The sequence below is a fragment of the Schistocerca cancellata genome, chromosome 5 (genome assembly GCF_023864275.1).
Source record: "Schistocerca cancellata isolate TAMUIC-IGC-003103 chromosome 5, iqSchCanc2.1, whole genome shotgun sequence".
Classification (NCBI taxonomy): Eukaryota; Metazoa; Arthropoda; class Insecta; order Orthoptera; family Acrididae; genus Schistocerca; species Schistocerca cancellata.
The window spans coordinates 250,897,379-250,924,198 of NC_064630.1; the positions used below are offsets into that span (position 1 = coordinate 250,897,379).

General features: G+C 42.0%; 1 protein-coding gene across 1 annotated transcript in view; it reads right to left on the minus strand.

The window, feature by feature from the left end:
- Positions 1 to 16,945: 16,945 nt before the first annotated feature.
- Positions 16,946 to 26,820, minus strand: part of LOC126188470 (synaptic vesicle membrane protein VAT-1 homolog) — a 50,839-nt gene continuing 40,964 nt past the window's right edge. Inside the window, exons 6-8 of the mRNA XM_049930074.1 lie at positions 25,673 to 25,930; positions 23,293 to 23,537; positions 16,946 to 17,471 (exon numbers count right to left, since the gene is read on the minus strand). Coding sequence (XP_049786031.1) covers positions 17,082 to 17,471; positions 23,293 to 23,537; positions 25,673 to 25,930 — 893 coding nt within the window. The 3' untranslated portion in view covers positions 16,946 to 17,081. The remainder of the gene's footprint in view (positions 17,472 to 23,292; positions 23,538 to 25,672; positions 25,931 to 26,820) is intronic.

The window sequence follows — 26,820 nt, forward strand, 5'->3', positions numbered from 1 at the left end:
AGCTGCATCAAACCAGTCTCTGGACTGAAGACCACAACAACTACAGCATTTAATTTTCTTACTCACTTAAGTAATGCATCATTAATTCAAGATGTTTTACTAGACAGTCTGAAATCTGCCACTGTTAAGTCTCTTTGAAAGACTAGTGACTTCACAGATGCCACTCCTTACATCATTTTCTGAAACTTTTGGGAAGGAATTGTACTCGAGGTGTGTCCCCTACCTATAAGGTAAAGGGATGCTTAGCCTATCACAGCTAGTATTTCAGAAGGTCCATTCTATGGGATCAGCTATTTATACATTTACTGAGAGTAAGAAGTGTTTTAAGTTATATATCACCAGATGGGATCATGTGACTCATCGAAGGCATTTGATTGTGTCAATAATAGTACGTGATTACAGAAGTGAAATTGTTGTGGAAGATTTACTTCAGTACATGTCCAGCTTCCCTCTTATTTAAGAAAAAAATTGTAGAAAATTAACCTGGGCGACGTATCTGTATGAAATTTCAATTGGAGCTGACAGGGTTCGATCACGTGCACTGTTCTTGTTTCACCTTTATCATCTTCCATCTAATTTAACTTGGGAGACTGAGTCAGCCCTATTTAAAGATTACTCTATCATTTCTGTCAAATCGAACAAAGAGTCAACGAATAAAGGAGTAAATGGTGTTTAGGTGAGAGTAAGCGTTGGACAAACGAGCTAGCTTTATCATGCTGACTCCTGATAGGCCGGGGCGCACGCACGCAACACCTTTTGTGTGGTTTATCTTTGCACGGTGGTATAAAGCTACAGAAGTTCAAAGCGATGAACAACATATTATACACCATCATCTCAATAAATACTATATTAGAACAAATAAGCCCTCGGTCACAAATATTATGTCAGAAATTGACCAGGTTTCGACGCTACTATGAACGTCGTCTTCAGAAATAAACTAACTGTTCTAAAACATAATAGGTACATAAGACATTAATAAACTAAAGTGTGTACTGACTGGAAAGAGATGCAGTACTTAAAAGTCACATTCTAAAAAAAATCTAAGCCGGAAAGGCGCCGTCATGAAAAGTTGTAAATAAGATGGCGAGCCGCTAAGGGCTGCTCGTACCTGAGTGAACACGGGTTGCAACAAAACTGAAGTGACCACGTTAGAAAGTGTAGGCAAGTAAACATGGTGTTGCTACGAGCGCCATCTAGTAACCGCAGAAACATCTAGGCTACTGTACATTCAAAATTAGACACATGAAATTGTAATGAAGCTGATTCGGGCATAACGTAAGCACTAATAATAATATGAAGTTACATATTTATCTGCATTAAACAGAGATAAATTTTGTGACGTAAAAATAGTTATGACATTCAAGAAAACAGCAAAGACGTAACAGGAAAATAACATTTCGGTGAAACGCATGAGGAAGTCTGAATCAAAAATCAAGCCACGGCTTTATACAGTCGAAAAAGTTTTTATTTCGCAGCTGCAGCTGTTCGTTGAGAATGAGGCCATCATGAGATAGATGTTTGAAAATCTCCAATTCCTCTAAAAGATCTAACCTACGCTCCTTCGTTTCGGTATGCAGAATATTGCTATCGCCAATGGCTTTAGGCACGTGTCCAATAATTAAGAGATGATAGTCAAAGGATGAATTTAGGGGGCTGTTGCCGATTTTTCTCAATAGATGTTCTTTATATCTGATGAAATCATGTCCAGTTTGCCCTATATAATAGGAGGAGTAGGTATCGCAGATGCTCTTATAAACGCCAGAACTTTCTGCAGGGGAGCGAATAGATTTCAAATTATGAATGATGTTTCTCTTCAGATTGTTGTCAGTAGAGAATGCGACATTGCAGTTGTATTTGTTGCGAAGCATGCGCTGAATCTGATAGGAAATGGGTCCTACGAAAGGAATAGAAAAACTTTTTTGGGTTAACTTCAGCGCGTGAGGTGTTGAGCGTAGTAGTTCTTGCAGTTTTCTTTTTGAGGATATCGTCCACTGTGTTATGAATATATTCATTATTGACAGATGTGGTTTTAAGTAAATTAATCTCCTCATTAAACTTTTCTGTTGAAAGTGGTATAGAGGTTGAAAGTGGTATAGAGGTTGCTCGGTGGATGGCAGAGTGCAAAAAGGCCATTTTTTTAGACTGTGGATGAAAAGAGGAAGCAGGCACGATTTGGTCAGTATACGTTTCTTTCCGAAAAATATTGAAAGTGATGTTACTGTCTTCTGTTGTAAGCGTCAAGTCTAAATAATGTAATTGGCGGTTTTCGTTTCGAGTTCAATAGTGAAAGAAATTTTTTCATGTAGGTCGTTAAAAAGTTTAAGTATATGATCAATGCTATCGGCGAGTCCGTTATAGATGACTAGAATATCATCAACGTATCTTGTGTAAGAAAGGATACCCTACACCGGAGTCACTGCACAGACAGCCGGCAGCAAACGCCGCCCTTGTCCACGCTTTTAACGACGAACCTTCGGAAAGCCTTTCCACAGTAACATGGCTGGAGATGGCAGGTAAACGTCTGGAGAAACCCTACTCAGAACATTGGTGATTCACTATAGCCACCTGTGTTTAAACTCGCACGAAAGGAAAAGCTGTTTATCTCAGTATTATACAGCAGAAATCAAACTCTGCCCCACGAAAGACACGATCCCTGTAATGGGCTACAAAAACTGAGTGGCGTTAACAGGTACGAATGCTCCGATTGGCACAAAAGAAAAGGCGTGGCCACCAGCTTTGCAATAGGCAAATGTAGAGAGAAGAATTCTCTCTTTCTCTAGCAGCAAACAGTCGAGTGTTTGAGCAAAGCGACTCGTGCTGTGCTGAGACGATTGCGAGAGTCCTTATGTGAAGACTTCTTCACAGGCTAGTCTTAACTCGTGAGGAGTCTTCTAAAGCTTGCCTCAGGTAATACGGTGCCTTCGACCATAAATATAATAGACTGGCCCTGACGTCATTTTCGTGGCTCCAGCATCTCTGGGCTAAAGTCACGTGAATGTTGGCAAAACATGGTTGTTTCGTATTGCGCTTATGGCTGTACTCAGCGTTTTGTCGGTGGAAATAGCATTACATTTCACGTGTAAGTGTTTCTATGATAGTGTTGAAAGTGATGCCTGTAAAGTCAGACTCATATTACATTTTGGAGAGTATCTGTGATAATTCGGTTACAGAGGTAAGTATAACTGTTTCTCGTTCCTACTCATTGATTCCCCAAGGATGAAAACCGAAGGCAGCTTTGGATACAGGCCCTGAAACGGAAAAACTTTAAGCCATCTTCACATACGCGCCGTTCTGTATATACAAGTGAAATTATAATAAGGTAAGAGCACCTATAGTCGACACATGAAGAGATTTTTTTCTACCTTCTAATACTATTAAATGTAGGCTCCTAAATTATTTTCTGAAACTTCAAAGTCCCATCCTTCATCTAAAATATTTTTTTTAAACTGATAGTTTAAACTTTTGTAAAAATAGTAGCAACTGAACCTTTGAAATGCACCTAAAATTGATACTCTGAAATGGACCTGCTCCTGAAGTCGACAATTTTGGCACCTATAGATGACATAATTCCCATATCCAATTTTCTTTTATAATTGACTAGAGCTCAAAACGCGGCGAATCCAATGTTGAAAGTTTTGACACGAGCCCACTCTTACTGTTTACAAGAATTTTAACGACATTTTACTTTAATTGATAGTTTGTAGTAATTTCGTCCCGCTGCCCACCAGAGGGGCGTTCGATGTATGTTAGATTTTATAAATGGTACTGTGAACAAATCAAGGTCAAATGTAGTTCTGACAATTTTTCGCAAATAAAAAAAGTAATTTTTGTGGGAAGCGTTTGACAGTCAACTGAGAAATGTGGGTAAAATACCATACATAGAATGGCAGACCCCTGATTTGAAACCCCGCCACGTTTTGCCAACAGTCACGTGGTTTATGTTGGAGCCACACCAGCCCTATAGCTTCTGCACAGCAAGGCCAGTCTACTAGTATCCATGTTCGAAGTACGGTGCTTCCACGCATAGAGGCGGAGCTGTGAAGGGATGAGAACTGCGCATGCGCCGCAGCAGAGAGCGGGCAAATGAAGTCCACGTTGCCGAACTGCGTTGCTGCGGACAACAGCCAGGCTCATTCGCTTACGGTACGTCGTATTACACGTTCAAATATGTAAGGGGAATTGTAAATATTAAAACCCATTTCGATCAGTCGTCATGAGAGAAATATCAAATCTGGTCTTCACTACGTTGTGTCCACTGCTTCACAGATTTACTCTTATGTCAAGTCGGGAGGCGAACAGCTGACACAGCTTTGTGAAGACATGAAGTAAAATTTTTCCCAAAATGACAATTGTCTAACGGTAAGATCACTGGAACTCCTTGCAATAATTTTCGCTTACTGCAATTTGAACCGTATTATCAGTAAAAGTTCAGAACTACAAAACTGACTTCAAACACTAACCGAAATCATATTTGCTTGACAACTGCTTCTAGTCGACAACTATTACACTACTGGCCATTGAAATTACTACACCAAAAAGAAATGCAGATGATAAATGGGTATTCATTGGACAGATATTACACTAGAACTGACATGTGATTACATTTTCACGCAATTTAGGTGCATAGATCCTGAGAAATCAGTACCCAGAACAACCACCTCTGGCCGTAATAACGGCCTTGATACGCCTGGGCATTGAGTCAAACAGAGCTTGGATGGCGTGTACAGGTACAGCTGCCCATGCAGCTTCAACACGATACCACAGTTCATCAAGAGTAGTGACTGGCGTATTGTGACGAGCCAGTTGCTCTGCCACCATTGACCAGACGTTTTTAATTGTTGACAGATCTGGAGAATGTGCTGGCCAGGGCAGCAGTCGAACATTTCCTGTATCCATAAAGGCCCGTACGGGACCTGCAACATGCGGTCGTGCATATTATCCTGCAGCCATGGTATCCGAGTTGATAGTCCATGCTGCGGCAAATGTCGTCCAACTGTTCGTGCAGATGGTTGTCTTGCACACGTCCCCATATTTTGACTCAGGGATCGAGACGTGGCTGTACGATCCGTTACAGCCATGCGGATAACATGCCTGTCATCCCGAGTGCTAGTGACACGAGGCCGTTGGGATCCAGCACGGCGTTCCGTATTACTCTCCTCAACCCACCGATTCCATATTCCGCTAACAGTCATTGGATCACAACCAACGCGAGCAGCAATGTCGCGATACGATAAACCGCAATCGCGATAGGCTACAATCCGACCTTTATCAAAAGTCGGAAACGTGATGGTTCGCATATCATCTCCTTACACGAGGCATCACAACGTTTCACCAGGCAACCCCGGTCAGCTGCTGTTTGTGTATGAGAAATCGGTTGGAAACTTTCCTCATGTCAGCGCGTTGTAGATGTCGCCACCGACGTCAGCCTTGTGTGAATGCTCTGAAAAGCTAATCATTTGCATATCACAGCATCTTCTTCCTGTCGGTTAAATTTCGTGTCTGTTGCACGTCATCTTCGTGGTGTAGCAATTTTAATGGCCAGTAGTGTAAAAGTATGTATTTCTGTATTATCACTGAAAAAAAAAAAGAAAAAAGGGATTTGTGGTAGAAAACACTAATGGAAAGATTATCGTCGGTAAGTTGTCATTTTTCGCTGTTAGCGGCCATTACGAGTGTAAACTAACTCGTTCGACATTACTGTCAGGGACCGCACTCATAATCCATTGGACAAGCAAACAATTAAGCATCATCTGCGATTAACTCCAGGGAATGATGACCGATACCATCGAAAACCACTGGTATCTAGACAAGTAACAGCTACAGTCATTTTAGGGTCGTATCTATTTCGTACCTTGAAAATGACAAGGGTTTACATGTGGAAATTAGGACTTTTGACGAATTTATCCCGCTACATTCTCGTGTATTATTAGAAGATACAACATGTTGGGAGAAACTTAACTTCTCCTTGGGCAATACGTTTAACATTGTCAGCACAGTTCAAAGTCCTAATCAAAAAGGCTAGGAAGTTCTCATTACTCTGCGCGGAACTGATTTGTTGACAGGCACTTTTTTACAAAAAAAAAATGGTTCAAATGGCTCTGAGCACTATGAGACTTAATATCTGAGGTCATCAGTCCCCTAGATCTTAGAACTAATTAAACCTAACTAACCTAAGAAAATCACACACATCCATGCCCGAGCCACGATTCGAACCTGGGACCGTGGCGGTCGTGCGGTTCCAGACTGTAGCGCCTAGAACCGCTCTGCGACACAGGCTGGCCACTTTTTTTTACACCACGAGTCTTTAAAACTAAGAAATATTACTTTGTTCCAAAGTCTACATCACGATACCACCGTCACTTCTACTTGAATGTGTTTCCGAACAACTTGACTGTAAATTTACAATGGTAGTTTCAAGGATTATATCCACCATTCCCTGTCAAATTATTCTTTCTGAAGCTTTTGAGCACGCCACACAGACTGTACCCACGCTACAGGTGGGTTGTTGCTTACTGGCTGATGCACAAGCGATTCAGTGAACGTTGTCTTGAATGTTTTTCCTCTCCCACGTGGCCTTATCCTTTACCCAAATTAATTCAGTAGGGCTAGACTGACATGTCAGTAAACGCAGAACTGCGTGACCCCATTCACATGAAAGGAAGTCAAGTTTGTAAGTTCTATCATGTGACTTGTATAAATTAACGAACTGCTGGAGATCACAAGTCGGATTTATGCTGTGCCTAACTTTTATTTTTAAGCCAGGGAAAAAAATATCTACTTCTCTGGTGTTTATACTTTGTGTTTTCTCTGTAACAGTTGAGTTATAACTGGCAATGACCGATTTCGAAGCAAGATATGACGAACTGTGAATCACGTCACGAAACTGACAGCATTCGTTTCCGAATGGTAGTCACTATTTTTGTTACACGTTAATACTAGTTTACTCTCAGAAGGAAAACCAGAAGAATAGTCAGCGTGCAGAATAATTATCCATGAACCGATTCCTATGAAAACTTTAAAACCACCGTACCATCACTAATTTTCCAGCAGACCTTTCTGGAATGATTCTAATTGACATGTTTCATCGAGGTTTAACTACACCCTCTTCTGTCTTGAATCTATATGGGATGTAGTTCGTGCTACACCTATGTCACTTATTTGAACTAAAATCTCTCCTCTTAACATTTCAGGAACCAACGTTTTAAAATTAATTCTTTACATTGACGAATCACTTACCATTGAAGCTATTTCTCCTGCATAACTTTAACATGTTTTATTTTTATGTTGGGCATTCATCATTCACATGAGACACTCCAAATCATCTTCGTTGAAACCTTCCTTGCGATTTCTATACTTTCCAGGCGACACGAAACCAGCTTTTTAAACTGTCCCTACAGCTCTAGCACTCGTTAACAATTGTCTTTACAGATCTCTTGCCGACACCATATGGTTCTAGAGTCCGTTCTTGTGTCTTCAAATGTCAATAGTAGGAGGCCTGCTTTCCAATTCATTTTTCAAAAAGTTATAAATGCGGTAAATAATCCTCTTGCATGGTTGTAAAGCACATTTATTGGTGTCACCTGGATTTTTTAATCACACTTAAACATATACAGATACAGATCCTCATTTACACCTCTACTGCTACAAGAAAAAAGTGACAGTTGAATGAATCATTCGGTTGTTATGAAGTGTGGCATCAGTGCAGCATGTGAATGAAGCAGGCATAAAGGAATACAAACGTCTCAAAAATGAGATCGACAGAAAGTGCAAAATGGCTACGCAGGGATGGCTAGACGACAAATGTAAGGGTGTAGAGACTTATCTCACTAGGGGTAACATAGATACTGCCTACAGGAAAATTAAGGAGACCTTTGGAGAACAGAGAACCACTTGTATGAATATCAAGAGCTCAGATGGAAACCCAGTTCTAAGCAAAGAAGGGAAAGCAGAAAGGTGGAAGGAGTATATAGAGGGTCTCTACAGGGGCGATGTACTTGAGGACAATATTATGGAAATGGAAGAGGATGTAGATGAAGATGAAATGAGAGATACGATACTGCGTGAAGAGTTTGACAAAGCACTGAAAGACCTAAGTCGAAACAAGGCCCCCGAACATTGCATTAGAACTACTGACGGCCTTGGGAGAGCCAGTCCTGACAAAACTACAATCTGGTGAGCAAGATGTACGAGACAGGTGAAATACCCTCAGACTTCAAGAAGAATATAATAATTCCAATCCCAAAGAAAGCAGGTGTTGACAGATGTGAAAAGTACCGAACTATCAGTTTAATAAGTCACAGCTGCAAAATACTAACGCGAATTCTTTACAGGCGAATGGAAAAACTGGTAGAAGTTGACCTCGGGGAAGATCAGTTTCGATTCCGTAGAAATGTGGGAACACGTGAGGCAATAATGACCCTACGACTTATCTTAGAAGAAACATTAAGAAAAGGCAAACCTATGTTTCTAGCATTGGTAGACTTAGAGAAAGCTTTAGACAATGTTGATTGGAATGCTCTTTCAAATTCTGAAGGTGGCAGGGGTAAAATACAGGGAGCGAAAGGCTATTTACAATTTGTAAATAAACCAGATGGCAGTTATAAGAGTCGAGGGTCATGAAAATGAAGTAGTGGTTGGGAAGGGAGTGAGACAGGGTTGTAGCCTCTCCCCGATGTTATTCAATCTCTATATTGAGCAAGCAGTGAAGGAATCAAAAGAAAAGTTCGGAGTAGGTATTAAAATCCACGGAGAAGAAATAAAAACTTTTAGGTTCGCCGATGACATTGTAATTCTGTCAAAGACGTCAATGGACTTTGAAGAGCAGTTGAACGAAAAGGACAGTGTCTTGAAAGGAGGGTATAAGACGAACATCAACAAAAGCAAAACGAGGATAATGGAATTTAGTCGAATTATGTCGGGTGATGCTGAGGGAATTAGAATAGGAAATGAGACACTTAAAGCAGTGAAGGAGTTTTGCTATTTGGGGAGCAAAATAATTGATGATTGTCGAAGTAGAGGGGATATAAAATGAAGACTGGCAATGGCAAGGAAAGCGTTTGTGAAGAAGAGTATAGATTTAAGTGTCAGGAAGTCGTTTCTGAAAGTATTTGTATGGAGCGTAGCCATGTATGGAAGTGAAACATGGACGATAACTAGTTTGGACAAGAAGCGGATAGAAGCTTTCGAAATGTGGTGCTACAGAAGAATGCTGAAGATTAGATGGGTAGATCACGTAACTAATGAGGAGGTATTTAATAAGATTGGGGAGAAGATAATTTTGTTGTCCAACTTCACTTGAAGAAGGGATCGGTTGGTAGGACATGTTTTGAGACATCGAGGGATCACAAATTTAGTATTGGAGGGCAGCGTGGAGGGTAAAAATCGTAGAGGGAGACCAAGAGATGAATACACTAAGCAGATTCAGAAGGATGTAGGTTGCAGTAGGTACTGGGAGATGAAGCTTGCACAGGATAGAGTAGCATGGAGAGCTGCATCAAACCAGTCTTAGGACTGAAGACCACAACAACATCAGCATGTAGGAGCGAGATTCTCGCTGTCTCGCTGTAACTCTCTGCTAGCCGCTCGGAAAGAGAATGAATATTATTAGCTGCCAGTGGCTAGTGGTGATGGATGCGCAGAACGGCTGAAAATTGGGCCGCCTTCCAAAGTGATGCAGACTTTAGTATTGAGAATTGCACCCAGCACTGACATTTAACACTTTAGCGATTTGAGGGAAACAACGTACGCACTAGTCCAGCTAAAAAAAAGTAGCTAGAGAGTAGCGGAGTATCGGCTTCACCGTAGACGTGGGAAAAGTATCAGACTGGTGTTCCACAGTCGACAGAGAATTAGATTCTCAGGTTCACATCCCTCGACGACAGCCGCCACTACCGCCGCCGACTAAAGATAAACGCGCGCTCCACCAGCAAGATCTATTCAAATTGACACTGAACTGCGGTCGTCTCCATCTATTTTTTGTACATTCAAGCATGACTTCGTTAAACATTTTCACGATTGTTGGGCTTAATTGAAGCAGGAACACGAGTTATCCGATTTAATGAAATGAATTGGTCAGCCAGTGTAAAAATGCTTTATACTTTGTAATTTACGGAATTGTTTTAATTGTCTACTTTCTGATCACTCTTTACCAAACTCAATTAACTAGTGATTTTAACTGTGCATTGTACTTTAACGCGTTCGCTGCGGTCACCAGTGCGGGCCGCTACCGCTTTAAGCGGACGCTTGTAAGCGCACGTGAGCTGAGAGCTGAAATCATAACCCTGCGAAACCTGTAAGTTCATGCTGTGCACGTAGGTAATATTAACAGGGAATATAACGTCTGCGCAAAAGGTGGTGCTAGTATAGAGATACAAGTACGTTTTAGCTGCATGCCGATCACGTGATAAATACTGCATGCTCTGATGCTTTTAAGCGTTATATGCATTTATTGCAAACAGTTCTAACAACGCCTCTGATTTGATTGATTTTATTGCAAACTGGAAAGAAAATACAATGAAAACAAGCAAAAAATCCGCCCCACTGAGAAAGAATTGGAGTCTGATAACACCGACAGATTTATGAAACTGAGAAAAAGGAACAGGACTCATCTGCAATGTGCTATGGAAACCAAATCCCATACAACAAGTTTGCAAGGTGTAGATGTGATTTTTTTATATAGCAAACCACAAATATGTCTACATACTGTACAGAAAACGTATGTTATGAACAATCAATGTAAGATTTTACTTGGTTATCAAATAAAACAAACACTTTACAAATCAAACACGAACAGGTCTTCCTCTGAAGGTACGACATCCCATTACATTACAGATGCGTAATTGTTCAGCAGTTCAAACAGAATCCAGGTTTGATTGGACGCGTTATGCACACGTATGGTGTAGCCGTACCCTTGCCCCGTTCCGCACACGTTCATCGCTTCCTCGTATCTTGCTTCTTACCTTCAGTTGCGTCCCGCTTTTGCACAACGCGTGGGTCTTTACGATATTTGTCACGCACACCTTTTGTAACATCCATTGGTGGAAGTACTTTATTAATTGTCTTCTACATCATTTTACGTGATTTTATGCCCTGAGTATTATATAGTTAATGTTAATTTAACATTAGCATGTCAACTACATGGAAGAACAGTTTCTTTGGCCAGCGGATATTTTTTCGTTCACATAAATAAACAACTGATCCTGCCCATCGGTCCCAGACATAACTATTATATTTGATAATAGGCACTGGTTTCGAGGCTATTTGCTGGCGTGCATTCGGCACACGTCCCATTGTATTAGGACATTCTGCGGAAATGTAGGAGTCTTCTCGTCTATCCTTCCATCTGCCTATCATTACACCGTCTGAATATCATGCAATAGCGTCTCCTTTCCCCAGTTTTGCGCATACCACGTCTTACGGAGTATTTCTCTTCTCACCCTTAGTGACCTGGTGCAATGTGTTTTTGCATTCAACAGGGTTTTAGCTAAAGCAAAACTGTTGTAAGAATTTGCCAACATGCAGCTTCTCTTCCAACAAATGTACTACAACCTTTTCAGCGTACCCTTTCCACATACCACGCATCCCCGTGTACACAGCGGATTTATTTACGAAACCGTCTGGATATTTAGCATGTGCAATTTGATGCCATATTTATTCCTTTTGTATATATTGTGTAAATGACTCGTGCGCTCCAAAAAATCATTCATTCATTCATTCAAAGATAATCGCTACCTGGATAATACACCTGACATCCTGTTATTAAAAGAATTCAATATAGGTCGTACCCTGTATAGTCGATCATCTGGTTTCTGGTCTCCTGACTAGATTTTTCGCAAAATGCTGTGAACCTAAGATGAGAAAATACCTGTCTCTGCCCATACTCGACCTTAGGCCTATTTTCCAACAGCGTTTCTTTCTTCCAGTAGTCTTGTAATCTGGCACATTTGACATTACTCATATGTAATGAAATATCCAGAAAGACTAGTATTTCTCCTGTACTTTCCAATTACTAATTCTAGAGCTCGCTTTCGTATTTTCGCTCGCAAATATATTGCGTACGTTAGCATTCGTTTTATCAACTACGAGCTGCAGTATGTCATCTGCAACCAGTAGCCTGAAAAACCCATTGGTGTATTACCAGCAGGATTTATCTGAAAAAATTTTGCTTCGTTAAACGGATGATACTGCATCCCATGTGGTTCTTCAAGCCAAGTCGCACCTGGTTTGCTTACTTCCGCGAGCGCGTGTTCCTTTGTCGTCTGCTATTTCCTCATCATCGTCGTCCGTATCGTCCGATTCCGAACTGTCGCGAAACATATTCGACATTTCTGCTTCTACGCTGTCATCAGTATGGTATGTTTCTGAAGTCCCCGAATTCCAGCCACCCTCCTCTGCTTCGTCCCCTCTGAACTCATCAGTGTCTAACAGACGCATTACTCATGGTCAGTATATTGTCGCACAAGAAGCCGAGCAGCACTGTCACCACGTTTTAATCATACCGGCACAGTAACTCAGCGTGTTCGGTCACGAGTTAATGGATCAACGACGAACTGAAACGGATATCTTGCGGCGTCCGCCACGAGCAGATGCAACGAACGAAAACGAACAAAATGGGATTAAAAAAGTGGTTATGATACTGGACTGTTGCATGGAGGGTCTATAGCGTCCCCAGCGAAGTAAGAAGAAGAGACTTAAAAACAGTATTTATAAAGAAGAGACATTTTAAAATTGAATAATATACATTTTTATCATGTACCCGTAACATAGTAATTTCTGTAAGTTTCGAGGGCAAACAAATATAACAATGATCTAAAGAGACTACAAGATACGCACTTTTGTTAATTTTTTCGTTTTCTTCACTTCTCTTGTCTTGGTTGCGTGTAGACGGACATCTTGCGAGTGCTGGCAAATGTAAGCATACAGGGTTATTACAAATGGTTGAAGCGATTTCACAGCTCTACAATAACTTTATTATTTGAGATATTTTCACAATGCTTTGCACACACATACAAAAACTCAAAAAGTTTTTTTAGGCATTCACAAATGATCGATATGTGCCCCTTTAGTGATTCGGCAGACATGAAGCCGATAATCAAGTTCCTCCCACACTCGGCGCAGCATGTCCCCATCAATGAGTTCGAAAGCATTATTGATGCGAGCTCGCAGTTCTGGCACGATTCTTGGTAGAGGAGGTTTAAACACAATCTTTCACATAACCCCACAGAAAGAATTCGCATGGGGTCAAGTCTGGAGAGCGTGGAGGCCATGACATGAATTGCTGATCATGATCTCCACCACGACCAATCCATCGGTTTTCCAATCTCCTGTTTAAGAAATGCCGAACATCATGATGGAACCATTCTGGAAACATCCCCCAGGCTGTGGCTAAGCCATGTCTCCGCAATATCCTTTCTTTCAGGAGTGCTAGTTCTGCAAGGTTCGCAGGAGAGCTTCTGTAAAGTTTGGAAGGTAGGAGACGAGGTACTGGCAGAAGTAAAGCTGTGAGTACCGGGCGTGAGTCGTGCTTCGGTAGCTCAGTTGGTAGAGCACTTGCCCGCGAAAGGCAAAGGTCCCGAGTTCGAGTCTCGGTCGGGCACACAGTTTTAATCTGCCAGGAAGTTTCATCATGATGGAAGTGCAGTGGAGCACCATCCTGTTGAAAGATGAAATCGGCGCTGTCCGTCTCCAGTTGTGGCATGAGCCAATTTTCCAGCATGTCCAGATACACGTGTCCTGTAAAGTTTTTTTTCGCAGAAGGGGCCGTAAACTTTAAACCGTGAGATTGCACAAAACACGTTAACTTTTGGTGAATTGCGAATTTGCTGCACGAATGCGTGAGGATTCTCTACCGCCCAGATTTGCACATTGTGTCTGTTCACTTCACCATTAAGAAAAAATGTTGCATCATCACTGAAAACAAGTTTTGCACTGAACGCATCCTCTTCCATGAGCTGTTGCAACCGCGCCGAAGATTCAAAGCGTTTGACTTTGTCATCGGGTGTCAGGGCTAGTGGCAATTGCAAACGGTAAGGCTTCTCCTTTAGCTTTTTCCGTAAGATTTTCCAAACCATCGGCTGTGGTACGTTTAGCTCCTTGCTTGCTTTATTCGTAGACTTCCGCGGGCTACGCGTGAAACTTGCCCGCACGCGTTCAACCGTTTCTTCGCTCACTGCAGGCCGACCCGTTGATTTCCCCTTACAGAGGCATCCAGAAGCTTAAAACTGCGCATACCATCGCCGAATGGAGTTAGCAGTTGGTGGATCTTTGTTGAACTTCGTCCTGAAGTGTCGTTGCACTGTTATGACTGACTGATGTGAGTGCATTTCAAGCACGACATACGCTTTCTCGGCTCCTGTCGCCATTTTGTCTCACTGCGCTCTCGAGCGCTCTGGCGGCAGAAACCTGAAGTGCGGCTTCAGCCGAAAAAAACTTCATGAGTTTTTCTACTTATCTGTAGTGTGTCGTGACCATATGTCAATGAATGGAGCTACAGTGAATTTATGAAATCGCTTCAATCATTTGTAATAGCCCTGTATTTGTACTAATTAAGCGGATAATATATTGATTTAATGTTATTGTTCACTTAATTTGTAAGAAGTGATCCCGATTTCATGTCCGCCTTCCTTGAATTAACCTGCATTCGAAGAGTTTACAGTGCAACAATCGCAGCGGCCGACGCAGCCAACGACGCCATTACGTGGCGATATTAACTTATAAAAAATTAGCGGAAGCGAAAAAACTCGCCCGCTATTAACGTAATATTTATTTTTCTCCCCAGCCACCTAACGCTGCAGAAAATACGTAGCTTTAAAATTCTTATTTTCAGTATAACAGCCGAGAGCGAGCCAGGACTCCTCCTACAATGCAATGGTTAACAGATGTAAGAGGAAATACTCTCGCGCGCGTGTGGGCCGAAATTTTAATTAATAACTAAAGATATTTGCTTTAAAGTGAGCTGACTAGCCGAGAAAATATGAAAAGTTTATTCCATTGCTCAACTTATATACTTATGTTTTAAGATTCAGCGAATAACATTTATTAACGTAACAAATTTAAGATTAATATTGTTAAAAAGGAGACCTTCACAAAAGCATTTAATTGTAAATAAAAAATGAAATACTTTTATTAAGGCCCACCATGTAAGTTGGCATCAGTCAACATAATAATAACAACAACATTAAATTACGACGGCCGACGGATGCGAGGGGTCGTGAGTTCAAAACTCACCTGAACTGTAAAATTATAATTCGTGTATTAGGTTCGAGAACATTCTAGAAGTATCCAAAGACGTCAAGAGTCATGGCACTCTAATGTTCTGACACACACACACACACACACACACACACACACACACACACACACACACACACACACACAGTGTGTTCTGGCCGGAGGCAGTTCGCTCCGCGCTCTTTTATGTGCAAGTGCTGAATAAACCTTCGTTAAGTGAAGTGAGTGTTCGTCGTCTATTTAATTACACCTTCTTGTACGTGACATTGTTCGCTCTTCGTACTCTCTTCGATTTAGAAGGCCCCGCTGTCGGTTGATTCGCCCCGCTGCAAACAGTGCACAACACAGACGACTAAAGAAAAAAATACAGCTGCAGGCAGGAAACCGTTACGTGATATTTCGTTGGTTACTTGTACTAACACGAGTGCACAGCGCAACAAACTAAACTGAGTACTCAACCAGCGAACGCGCCGCTTGTAAACGTTACCCGCACTGGCTTGTTGATCGTGGAAACTCTTATAAGTGAGCGTGTTAATAGGTATCTCTGGCACCAACTATATTTGTTTGTATTTTATCGGATATAGACAACCATCTCACTGTTAAAGAACTTTCGGATAGTTAGAAATTTCGCTTCACAGTTGTGAACACCAAATATTAACATTTTACCATCCTGTATGTATTATTATGAAGTCATACTTAGAGGAAAATGAACATTTATAACAAATTTATAATTTTCATTTTTCCTAACATATACGAGGGTTGTAACTAATACTGGCAACTATTTATTTACAGCTCGTACAAAATAGATACATGTTTCAAAGTTTTCCTTACCTTCAAAGTAGTCACCAGCATTGTGTATAACCCGTTGCCAGCGATGTCGAAGTCTTAACATACTCTCAGCAGTGCCAGTTGTGTTGACAGTTCGAGCGACGCGGTCTATTGCCCGACTAATTTGCAGCAGTTATGAAGCGAATGCCGTGAAGTGTTTTCTTCAGTTTAGAAGTTGAGCTGAAATCAAGGGCTTAAGTCAGGGGATGTGCAGTAGGTGGTATAGCACTTGGCAGCCCCAGTCAAACGAATCAGTAACAAGTTGCACTGTACGTGCTTGAGCATTGTCCTGCAAAATTGTCAGGTCCTGCAGAAAGTGTCATCACTTCTGTCTCTAAGCTGGTTGTAGGTTGTGTTCCAAAAATGAACAGCATGTTTTGTGAATGGTGCACTGAGTTCTTGAGCTACAATTTGAGCTGCGAATTAATACAGTGAAACCGTCTTACACGCTTTGCCACTGGAGGACTGCCGCAGGAACGCGAGTCAACAGCGGGCCACTGCGCCACTTCCGTATTAACTGTCACGGCACACGCTGTGACATCACCTGTTGCCTGTGTGAACAATGCTTCATATTAATTGTGAACCTACCTTACGGTGAGCAGGCCTAATTATCCATTTCTGAGTAAGACTTGCTTCTCGAAAACGTGCTTTTGCTACGTGCACCATGCGAAGAGAATGTCGCCTCACTATACACTCTGCACGCTCAAAGTGTGGCTGTAAATACTATACTAGCCACAAGCTGCTTGTGTGAGGTATTAAGTAGTACTTTTAAGGAGCCAGAAAATATGAAAGTAATGGACGAATGCAATACAGCATGCAAAATATTTTATTTGTTGCATGCTCATAAAAACCATACAAGTAACACTTAAAACGAAATACTGAATGGTAACATTTGGCAGAGATGCTTAAGGTACATTTGTATTGTCTCCTTATCCAACAATAAAAGACGTACTAATGTCGTAAAATAAAATATTCCGGAGATCTCTGGACGATTTCGCGAAAGGCTCTACTGGAAGAGACAAATTTCAGAAACTCGCGTTCCCTTCAGCTTCAGACTCGCTGATCGCTTTAACCATTTCTGCGGCCACACTCGCCTCCAGCTCCGTGAACATAGAGTCGTCGTCGTCGTCATCGTCGTCGTCTTTATCGCCAGCATTCTCTTCCTCAGTCTCCTCCAGCGCCCCAGCGGCTGCCGTCTCCGCTTGCCTCGCCCAGTACTTCAGCTTCCTCTTGCAGATTACTTTCGCCTCGACCCTCCGCTGGAGTCGGTCCCACGTCACGGCGCCGGGGATAGGTTTCGGGGGACTGGGCACCCGCCAGCCGAACGCCACCGGGTGGTCCAACTCGTCCTGGACGACCAGCAGGACCTTCCCGAAGTTCTCCCTTCTGCACAGCAGCTCGAGGCCGTCCGTCATCTGACAACAAAGCAATCGTGATGTGTGGCCGGAACCGAATACTACTGCTCTACTCCACTGGATTCTATTTTGGGTCTTCTGTTAATATACGAGGCGTGTTTTTTAAATAAGTACCGTTTTGAAATCAAAAAATACGTGCTAAGATATCAATTTTATTTTTACATGAAAGCTGTAAGAGATCTGTGATCCCACAGATATTAGTATCCGACATCCAGGTCGATAGCGCACAGGAGTAGCTTGTCGAGCTCTGCAGGAGGCAGTGAGACGAGTGTCTAGTGAGTATGGTACTGGAGAGACGAGCAAGAATGGCGGTCGAGTGAGTAGTAAAGGGTACATTCACCGGAGTATGACGAGTGAGCGCGTCCCCCTGATCGTCGTGGGGTTGACCCTCACTAATACAGATTCGCGAGTGATATGAAACAAAAGTGACAAGTGCCGAATTACGTGTTTCGCGTCAACCGCGTCGGCCAGAAACAACTATGGATTGCAGTGAAGATTGTTGTGACTTAATCATCATCATTGCGTGTGAGAAGTACTTAAAATCAACAACCAATAAAAAGATAACTGTAATTAGACTAAGGCGAAGGTAGCAACTGCCTCAGAATTTGTTTTAGTAGAAAATACCTATCAGTTTGTACATCGTAACCGTTATGGTCTTTAATAATAGACAAACTTTCAATCATTAACTATTCCATCTCAGAACAGCAGCACTCGGTTGAAATGCCCCCGAAACTACAGAAGAAAAACAGATAGCCTTTCATCCATTAAGCACACGGTCATATAATCATAATTAACTGTTTGGCGGCTTCCGTAAATCACACAAAACCCAACACCCCACAAAACGGGGGTGTTTCAAAGCCTGTACCTTAATCTACTTTTCTACATAATTTCCGTCAATACTGAGGCACTTGTCAAAGTTGTACCAGTTTTTGAATATTCCCCTCATAGAAGTCTGCCGCCTGACTTGTTAACCACTGCATAATCACTGTTTTGACTTCGTCATCGTCTTTAAGATGCTGACCGCCCAGGTGTTTCTTCAAATGAACAGATGGTAGTCACTGGGCGAAAGATCGGGGCCTTACGGAGGATGATCTAGTTTCCCATCGAAAAGATGTGATGGGATCTTTGGTCTGACTCGCCACATGCGGACGGACATTGTCTTGCAGCAAAACGATGCCCTTGCTCAACTTCCATGGGCTGTTGCTCTGATTCTGGTGTGACTTAGGCCACCTATGTTTCATCGCCCGTAACAATTTGGCTTAAGAAATCACCGTCGTTGCGGTACCGCTAAAGGAAAGTCAATGCACTGCCTAAGCGTTTGGTATTGTGCACATCCGTCAGCATTTTCGGTACCCAACGTGCGCACAATTTTCAGTACTTTAAGTGCTCGGTCACAATGCCATACAGAACACTACGAGAAACATCAGTGAAGTCATCCCGCAAGGAGGAAATCATAAAGCGTCTGTTTTCTCTCACCTTATTGTCCACTTCCTGCACCAAACTTTCATTAACGACCGAAGGACGCCCACTCCGTTGTTCGTCATGTACATTTGCGCGGCCATCTGTAAATGCTCTCACCCACTTTCTTACCATTCCATCACTCAATGTTTTCTCCGTAAACTGCACAGATCTCAATGAATATCGATTGCTTTTAGGCCTTTAGCACTAAGAAATCTTAGAACAGCCGTACTTAGCAGTCGGCGGGACTCACGGTTATCGGAGGCCTCGTAACACTCAGTACACAACGTAAATAAGGAAGAATCAGACTAATGGCGTCAGTGCGTAGATTAAGGTACAGACTTTCATGTAAAAATAAAATTGAGATCTTAGCACGTCTGTATTTAATTTCAAAACGGTACTTAAAAACACGCCTCGTACGTAAATGGTCTTCCACTTTCATTGCCAGAACACGCTAAAAAATTATTAGATGATACGAGGTAACACAAAGTTCCTTTCCACGGCAGCGCTATAATCGCAGTCAGTCAGCAGTCAGCTTTTAACCTGTCCGTGTTTGTTAGCCAGGCAGGCAAGCTGCTGCACATTAGAAGCAGAACAGGCAGGCTGTTTTAGTCCCATCCAATCCACGCTGTGTCCTAACCAAAGCAGGCTAAGGGACTCTTTCTGGCCTGCCTGTCTTCCCGCACCGCTTCACTACATGACAGTTTATCCTGTACGTTTTCATTAGTGTCATGAGTAGGATTCGCACGTTTATGGAAAAAAATTTTGGGTCATTGTAGGTAGTAAAATGGTGGATTTTATTGGTCTCCTTTTCCGCTTATTTGGAGTTTATTTCGATATGAACGGCTTTCTCTGCAACTTAACTCTTTCGACATACTCGCTATTCCCATTTCGACCTGTCATCAGATCATCTGTAATATATGCTTTCTGTAGTAACCATAATCATCTCAAAGTCGAGATTCTTTGCTCGTAAGAACCTGAAGACCACTATTACACTGCAACAGCAACTAAAGTAAGGTCTTAGAATTCTGGATCTGTAAATTTTAGTGTTTCAGTCAAATATACGAGGGTAATCCCATAAGTAGGGTCTATTTTTTGTAAGTACATAGACCTGTTTATTTCTACAATGGTTTACATCAGTTTACAGCTTCAATATTTAGCTATTTTTCGACAATCATTTCTGTCTAAGCATTTTTGTAGACGCTGTGGCAGTATTTGTATGCCCATGTCATACCCGCTCGCCGCCATGCTGTTCAGAAAGTCAAGCATGTGTGGCACCCATCTTGCGCACACCTTCCGGTGGTTCAATGTTTCCGTTAAAATTCTGTGAGCGGTGTTTGGGGAAACACCAGGAACCAACGTGCAGAGATCATCCAGGGTGATCCGCCGATCTTCACGCATGCTTTGCTCAACTTTCAACACTGTCTCCTCACAAATTGACGGTCTTCCGCTCCTTTGTTCGTCGTGAATTTCGGTCCGACCAGCTGCAAACACTACACCATTTACGAACATTTTTGACATCCATACACGACTCTCCATACACTTCCGACAATTGGCGATGGATTTAAATCTGCGCAGTGCCCTTTGCGTTCCAAAACCGAATAATTGCGCGCACTTCGCGGTAACATCCAAATGGGGCTCCATTCTCAACGGCTGCCAAGCCAAGACTGAGCGCCTCAGCGCGGCGTGTGCATGTTTACACACAGCGCGTGAAGAACTCTTTGTAACAGTGTGACGAACTGCCACATAGAGTTCTGCACTTATAAAAAAATAGGAGACCTTACTTTTGGGATTACCCTCTTAACACTAGTTACACAAAGCGATTACTTTTTCCAGAACATGTATAGTGGGTTCGCTGCGTTCATTCTAAGTGGTCGAAGTATTCTCTAAATACATTGCACTATACATGAAGTAAATTTTTCGTATTATGTTAATTTAAAAAGGAGAGGTTTGGAATAAGCTTTCTTCTCCAATAAGCTTTCTTCGCACTACGTTAAATACTATCTAATGTGGTTTTTCACACCCACAGCCATATTTTCTCCTGTTTCAATATTTGCCCTGAATTCATAAAGCCTGTATACTACTGAATGGCCTCATGTCCTTAGCACAAGTTCCCACACACTTTGCTCTCTAAGTTTTCGTCCTCTTTTGAATTCTTATGGAGTGAGGGAACTGCTGGTCAATTTACAAACACGTCTTAAAATGGTTACAACACTAGGAGAAAGGATGATCTTCACTTCTCACGGTTAAATCTAACTTTGGCTCAGAAGAGGGGTAAATTATGCTGCTACAGAAGTCTTTGGTCACTTACCTAATTTCATCAAAAGTCTGAGAGCCATATAGCATTTAGAAGGAAACTGAAAGAATTTCCTGATGTTAACTCTTACTCATTAGATGGTTTTTGGGTATATTAAGTGGGTAATTTCCCCAAACCTTACAAAAAATTAAAAATATCAAGTGTCATGTAATATTTTGTGTAATGTAATATACTGTATAGACACCTATTATTAACCTGACACGTTCCACATCATTCCGAAGTGTCTTATTCATGGTCTATGGAACAAGTACTAATCTAATACTCTGGGTTCCAAAATAAGTAACTTTTTACAAAATTTGCATTGCGAGACAGCTGCAGAATTATTTGGAGCTGCCTCATAAATACACAGAAACTTTTCCCCTGTGGGACCTGAGCTGTTCCCGGGTGGAACACATTCCCCAATTCTTAATTTCTCCTCAGTATCCTCTATGGGGACTTTGATGTCGTGACAGCAGAATAAGAAGAAGAAGAAGAATTGGAGTTTATGTGGATGACAAGGGTATCGGGTGTCGGAGTTAGAATTTGAAGGAGCTCGGGGCAACTTCAGCTCCAAGCAAATGTGTTAGGTAACATTTTATTGGAATTTCTAAACTCATTAAGTGAAGTGGCAACCGCATCACTATTCTAGTTAGTGTGTAAAATCTGTGAGACCCGCGATGTACCGTCATACTCTCGGAAAATACCTATGAAGTTCCGAAGGCAGCATGGGCAGGTAAGTGCGAAAACTATCTCACTATCAGCGTAACATCTCAAACGTCCAAGCTGCTGAGAAGAGCAACAAACAGAATGGAAAAAGAAAATTGATGATCTCTTAAACGATCAGTTTGGTTTTAGGAAAGGTAAAGGCAAGGGAGGCAGTTGTGACGTTGCGGTTGATAATGGGAGCAATACTGAAGAAAAAAAATCACGAGACGTTCATTGCATTTGTCGCCTGGTAAAAGCGCTCTACAGAGTAAAATGTCGCAAGATACTCGAAATTCCGAGAATAGGAGTAAGCTATGGGGAAAGACGGGTACCAGTATGTACAAGAAACAAGAGGTAATAACGAGACTAAGACCAAAAACAAAGTGCTGGGATTGGAATTGGGCACAGTCTTTCGCCCCCTACTTCCGTACATCGAAGCAGTAATTATGTAAATAGAAGGGTTGAAGAGCGGGATTAAAATTTTGGATGAAAGGCATAATTGTGATAGTCCCCGGTGTTGCTAACCTCAGAGAAGGTGATAAAGTGCAGGATCTGTTTGAGGAATGGAAAGTTTGATCGATACACAGAACGTGGGTTGAGAATAATTTGATGAAAGGCTAAAGTGATGAGAATAGCAAAACCTGAACACGAAACTGGGTCATGAAGTGAAAGTTCAGGAATTACAATGCAAGGACAAAAGGCGGACTAGCACAGGCAAAGAGGCATTCCCGCCAAGAGAAGACTATCAGTATCAAACATGGGACTTAATTTGCGGAAGAAATTTCTGAGAACATACGTTCTGAGCACAGCATTGTATGGTAGGGGATCACGGAAATTGGAAAAACCGGAACAGAAGAGAATCTAAGTATTGAGATGTATTCCTACAGAAGACTCTTGAACATCAGGTAGATTGCTAATGTAAGGAATGAGGTGGCTCTAAGCAGAATCTGTGGAGGAAGAAACTTGCGGATAAAGCTTAGAACAGGATGACAGGACATCTGTTAAAGAACCAGTGAATAATATTCTGCCCACTGAAAGGAGAGGTAAAGGGGAAGAAACAAACAAATGCACACATAATGTCGCTTGCAGTCATTACCTGTTCGTTACGACCCTCAAAAGGAAATGTGCGTGTGCGTGTGCGTGTGCAACTGCTGACTGTCTTAGCTGCAATTTTTGAAGTTATGTTTAAATGTTACCAGTAATTTAACGGTGACAATAGTAACAATAGTAAAATATCTTAACATTAACGCATTTTATTCTATCCCACCTAAAATTACGTATCTGCCTTCCCACATCTATTTTAGGGCTTTTCATGCAATAATGTTCAACGCAAATTGGTTGTTTCATTTGAAAGGTACTCACCTTCTCAAATGGTAAAACGGAATGAATTTGAGGTTTTATCTTCTCCTGGAAATATAGGTCAAATACATTGTCCAGCATTATTTGTACATCGTATGAATGATTCTTAATCATATCTCCAACGTTCAGACCAGCGACGATAACATTCTTGTTCACTAACTCAGCGGAAGACACGTATTTTGTGTCCCAAGTTGGTCTCTGCAGTGTCATCGTAATAGTTCTTGGGTATGTAGCCGTACTGTCCGAGCCTGAAACCAATACATATCTCTGCTATATGAAGGTAAATTAGACATCAGTTGCAGCAGTATCCACAGCAGGGTTTTTCTATGAATTATTTCAAGATCCCATTGCAACTTGGGGTAACACCAGTATTGCACGAGGAAATCTGACTTGTGCACAAATTCCATCCACCTTGTATCACAGTTTGGTTTCAAATGAGATGTGTATCTAAATCAGCAATTTGAAACGGCCATAGGATGAAGACCCATACATAGTAACGGAAATTAAATTTAAGTGTGATTTCACGTTGATCCACATGTCTAGTGTGAAGATAGTTTTGGCCATCCGTGAGAAACGAATTTAGTGACCAAAGAGGGATCAATGGATCACGGCAATGTAAGAAATTCAACCCATTAATATAGGTAATCAGTTGCGACCATTTGTGTGCTAGTCGAACCTTAATTTAACTTTGGTCAAAATGGTCCGGAGGAGTAACAGCGATATGTTGACAGATGGGTTAAACAAACGTTCTAGGAAGCAAAAATATTTTATTAGTAACAGTTTTAGACTTCATGTAGAAGCGATCCTTACGATCTTGTTGCCGCCTGAACATCCGAGGAGCCGCCAGCAGTAGCAGCCAGACGCTCATTTCCTGAAGATCACTACGTGAAGTCTGAACAGATCACTACCGAAATATTGTTGCCATCTATACAGTTTTAATCCAGTCGAAACGTAACTTCTGCACTGCCGTAAGTATTGGGTTGGTGCATAAATTCGTAGCGTTTTTCCGTAAGTTGACAGATAGACAACACACGTTACTCTTAACATACTCTCACTATTTACATAGTTTGCTAACGCTGGTATAATTTTCCTATTCTGCGACTGTAGGTATCACATGCTTTAGGTATGAAGAACTCGTCGAGCCATGTTCGGAGCGCATATCCATCCGGAAAGGAAGGCTGTTCGATAGAAAGCCGAAAATGTGAAAATCCGAGGTTCCAAGATCATTGAATAGATGAGCGCGGTATAACTTCCCAAGCAAACTCCTCTATAGAGTTTCTGGTCAGTGTAGCAAATTGCGGGCGGTTAGCACCACTCAACACAGTCGTCCTGGCTGTTCTCAGACAGCGTGTGCAAGACGTCTCTACCTTGTGAAAGCAACTCTTAGTAAACCACATTGTCCCTGTTCCACTTGATTACATATTTTGAGGATACGCGCAGTTCTTTGTACGAGGAGTTGCTGCTTTGGCCTCAATTATTTCTGCGTTTTCCTAATGTTACCATGAAGACATTTCTTGCCACCAGGAACTATTCAGGATAGGGACCGTATGTGGCTTCAGAGCAAATCCATGACGAGCAGCAATTTTCACATATCCAGTGAATTTTATGATTTTGGCTTAGAACATGCGGTATTCATACGCCCGATTTATGGACCCTAAAGCATGCACGCATCGCACGATAGTGGAATGATCGTTATTTATCCCTTTTGCTACTTCTGGAATAGACTGAGTGGATCATTGTAGATTAATGCGTTTAATCGATCTTCATATCTTTAAAGTCTTCAACGTCTAGGGAGATCGAAAGGACCCTCCTCAAAACGAGAAAAACCATCTTCTCGCCGTGCCCTGTCCAATGGAATTATCCCCATACACAGTACAAATGTTTCTGGCTACCTCAACTGCTATCATCTATCTACTGAACTCAAACAGGAGAATATGTGTAAAATGTTCCAATTTCTTTTCTTGGCACTCCATTTTGTAGTGTCCACACCTCCACCATACCTCTAAGTGGAAATGCCAAAATATAAACTCGCAGGCAAAGAGCGAAGGGGGCGGGGGGAAGGGGGGGGGGGGCAAGCGCAAACAAAAAGTACAAATAAGACATTGTAACCAGAATACCAGCGTTCAGTACAAAAACGCTAGGAACTTACGCACCAACCTAATACTGACGCCAGAGTAATTAAGTTGTTGAGATTTCGTTCAAAAAGTAGCAAAAATGGTTCGTCTTTACAGACGAAACAGTGTGGCATGAACTGCCGTTTTGCAATGAAGTAACATTGTTTAAATGGTGTTTAAATCTTGCCAGAGTTAACGATTGAGAGGATTAACATCTTAGAACTGTCTTAAGAACAATTTAGTGACAGACCAGCAATTCGCGTACTCACCGATAGTGATCAGTCTTCCGCAAGGCTTGAGCAGCCTCAGGAATTTTTCGGTATCCGCCCCTCCACTCCGGACGATGGCGACATCGACGCCCTCAGGGTAGAGGCTCAGGATGCGCTCCACGTAGTCCTCCTCGTGGCGGTACACGCCGTTCACCCCCAGGCGCCACAGCTTGTCGTGCTTGGACTCCGAGGCCGTCCCCAGCACCGTGACCAGCGGCACCGTCCGAGCCACCTGCGCCACGGCCGTGCCCACGCCACCTGCGAAGCGTGTCACTCTCCCTCAGTCTCGAGAATGACAATTCACTGCTTGCTATGTTAAGAGACATTTCAGTGACTAAGTACAATTAAGAGTAAATTACTGTTTGCGTGAAACTCTCACGCTAGGGGAAACAGGCAAAAAAACTCCTCGACGTGCGAATTTAACTGGTGCCTGGTTGTCTTCAGGCTGCGCGTCTCTAGCACTACATACGGTGATCCAAGGCTTGAGGGTCGAAACGATACAGACGGATGAGGGCTATAAAGGAACTTTGAGATAAGGGAGATTGATGTCTCAGGTAGTACGAGGTCTTCAATGAGCAATGCCTGTGGAAATTTTTGTAAAGTACTGCTTACCTTCAGTTCCAACGCAAGCTAATAGAGAATCATTGCCTAAGGTCAGTAAATATCGACATAAATCTTCTGAAAAATCAGATGCACGAATGACACCCGCTGAAAGAAATTGTAGGGAAGACGTGTACAACAGAAGAAAACTATCTTCATTTAAATGAACTGGAGAAAGTGATGGCAGGATGAGAACTTCTGACGGAGGCGATCTACCCAGACACATGATAGTAACGGTAGATGGTGTTTTTCACTTAAGCACATTTTCAACAGATTTTATACCACTGACCATTTCTTCCTGTCTAAAAATTTTAGTCGATTATTCAGTTCCTGTTAGGTCGCCCAAAAATGGTATCCAGTGCAAAACAGTTAAGGAGGAATGGATAGATGACGAATGATAGGCCACAAAAGCATGCATAACTAGGGAAAAGAAACTCCGTTTACACGAAAATTAAACAGCCCGTTGATGGAAACAAGTAGCTTCATGAATATCAAAAGCTCAGATGGTAAGCCAGTACTAAGCAAAGCGGAAAATAGGTTGAAGGAAA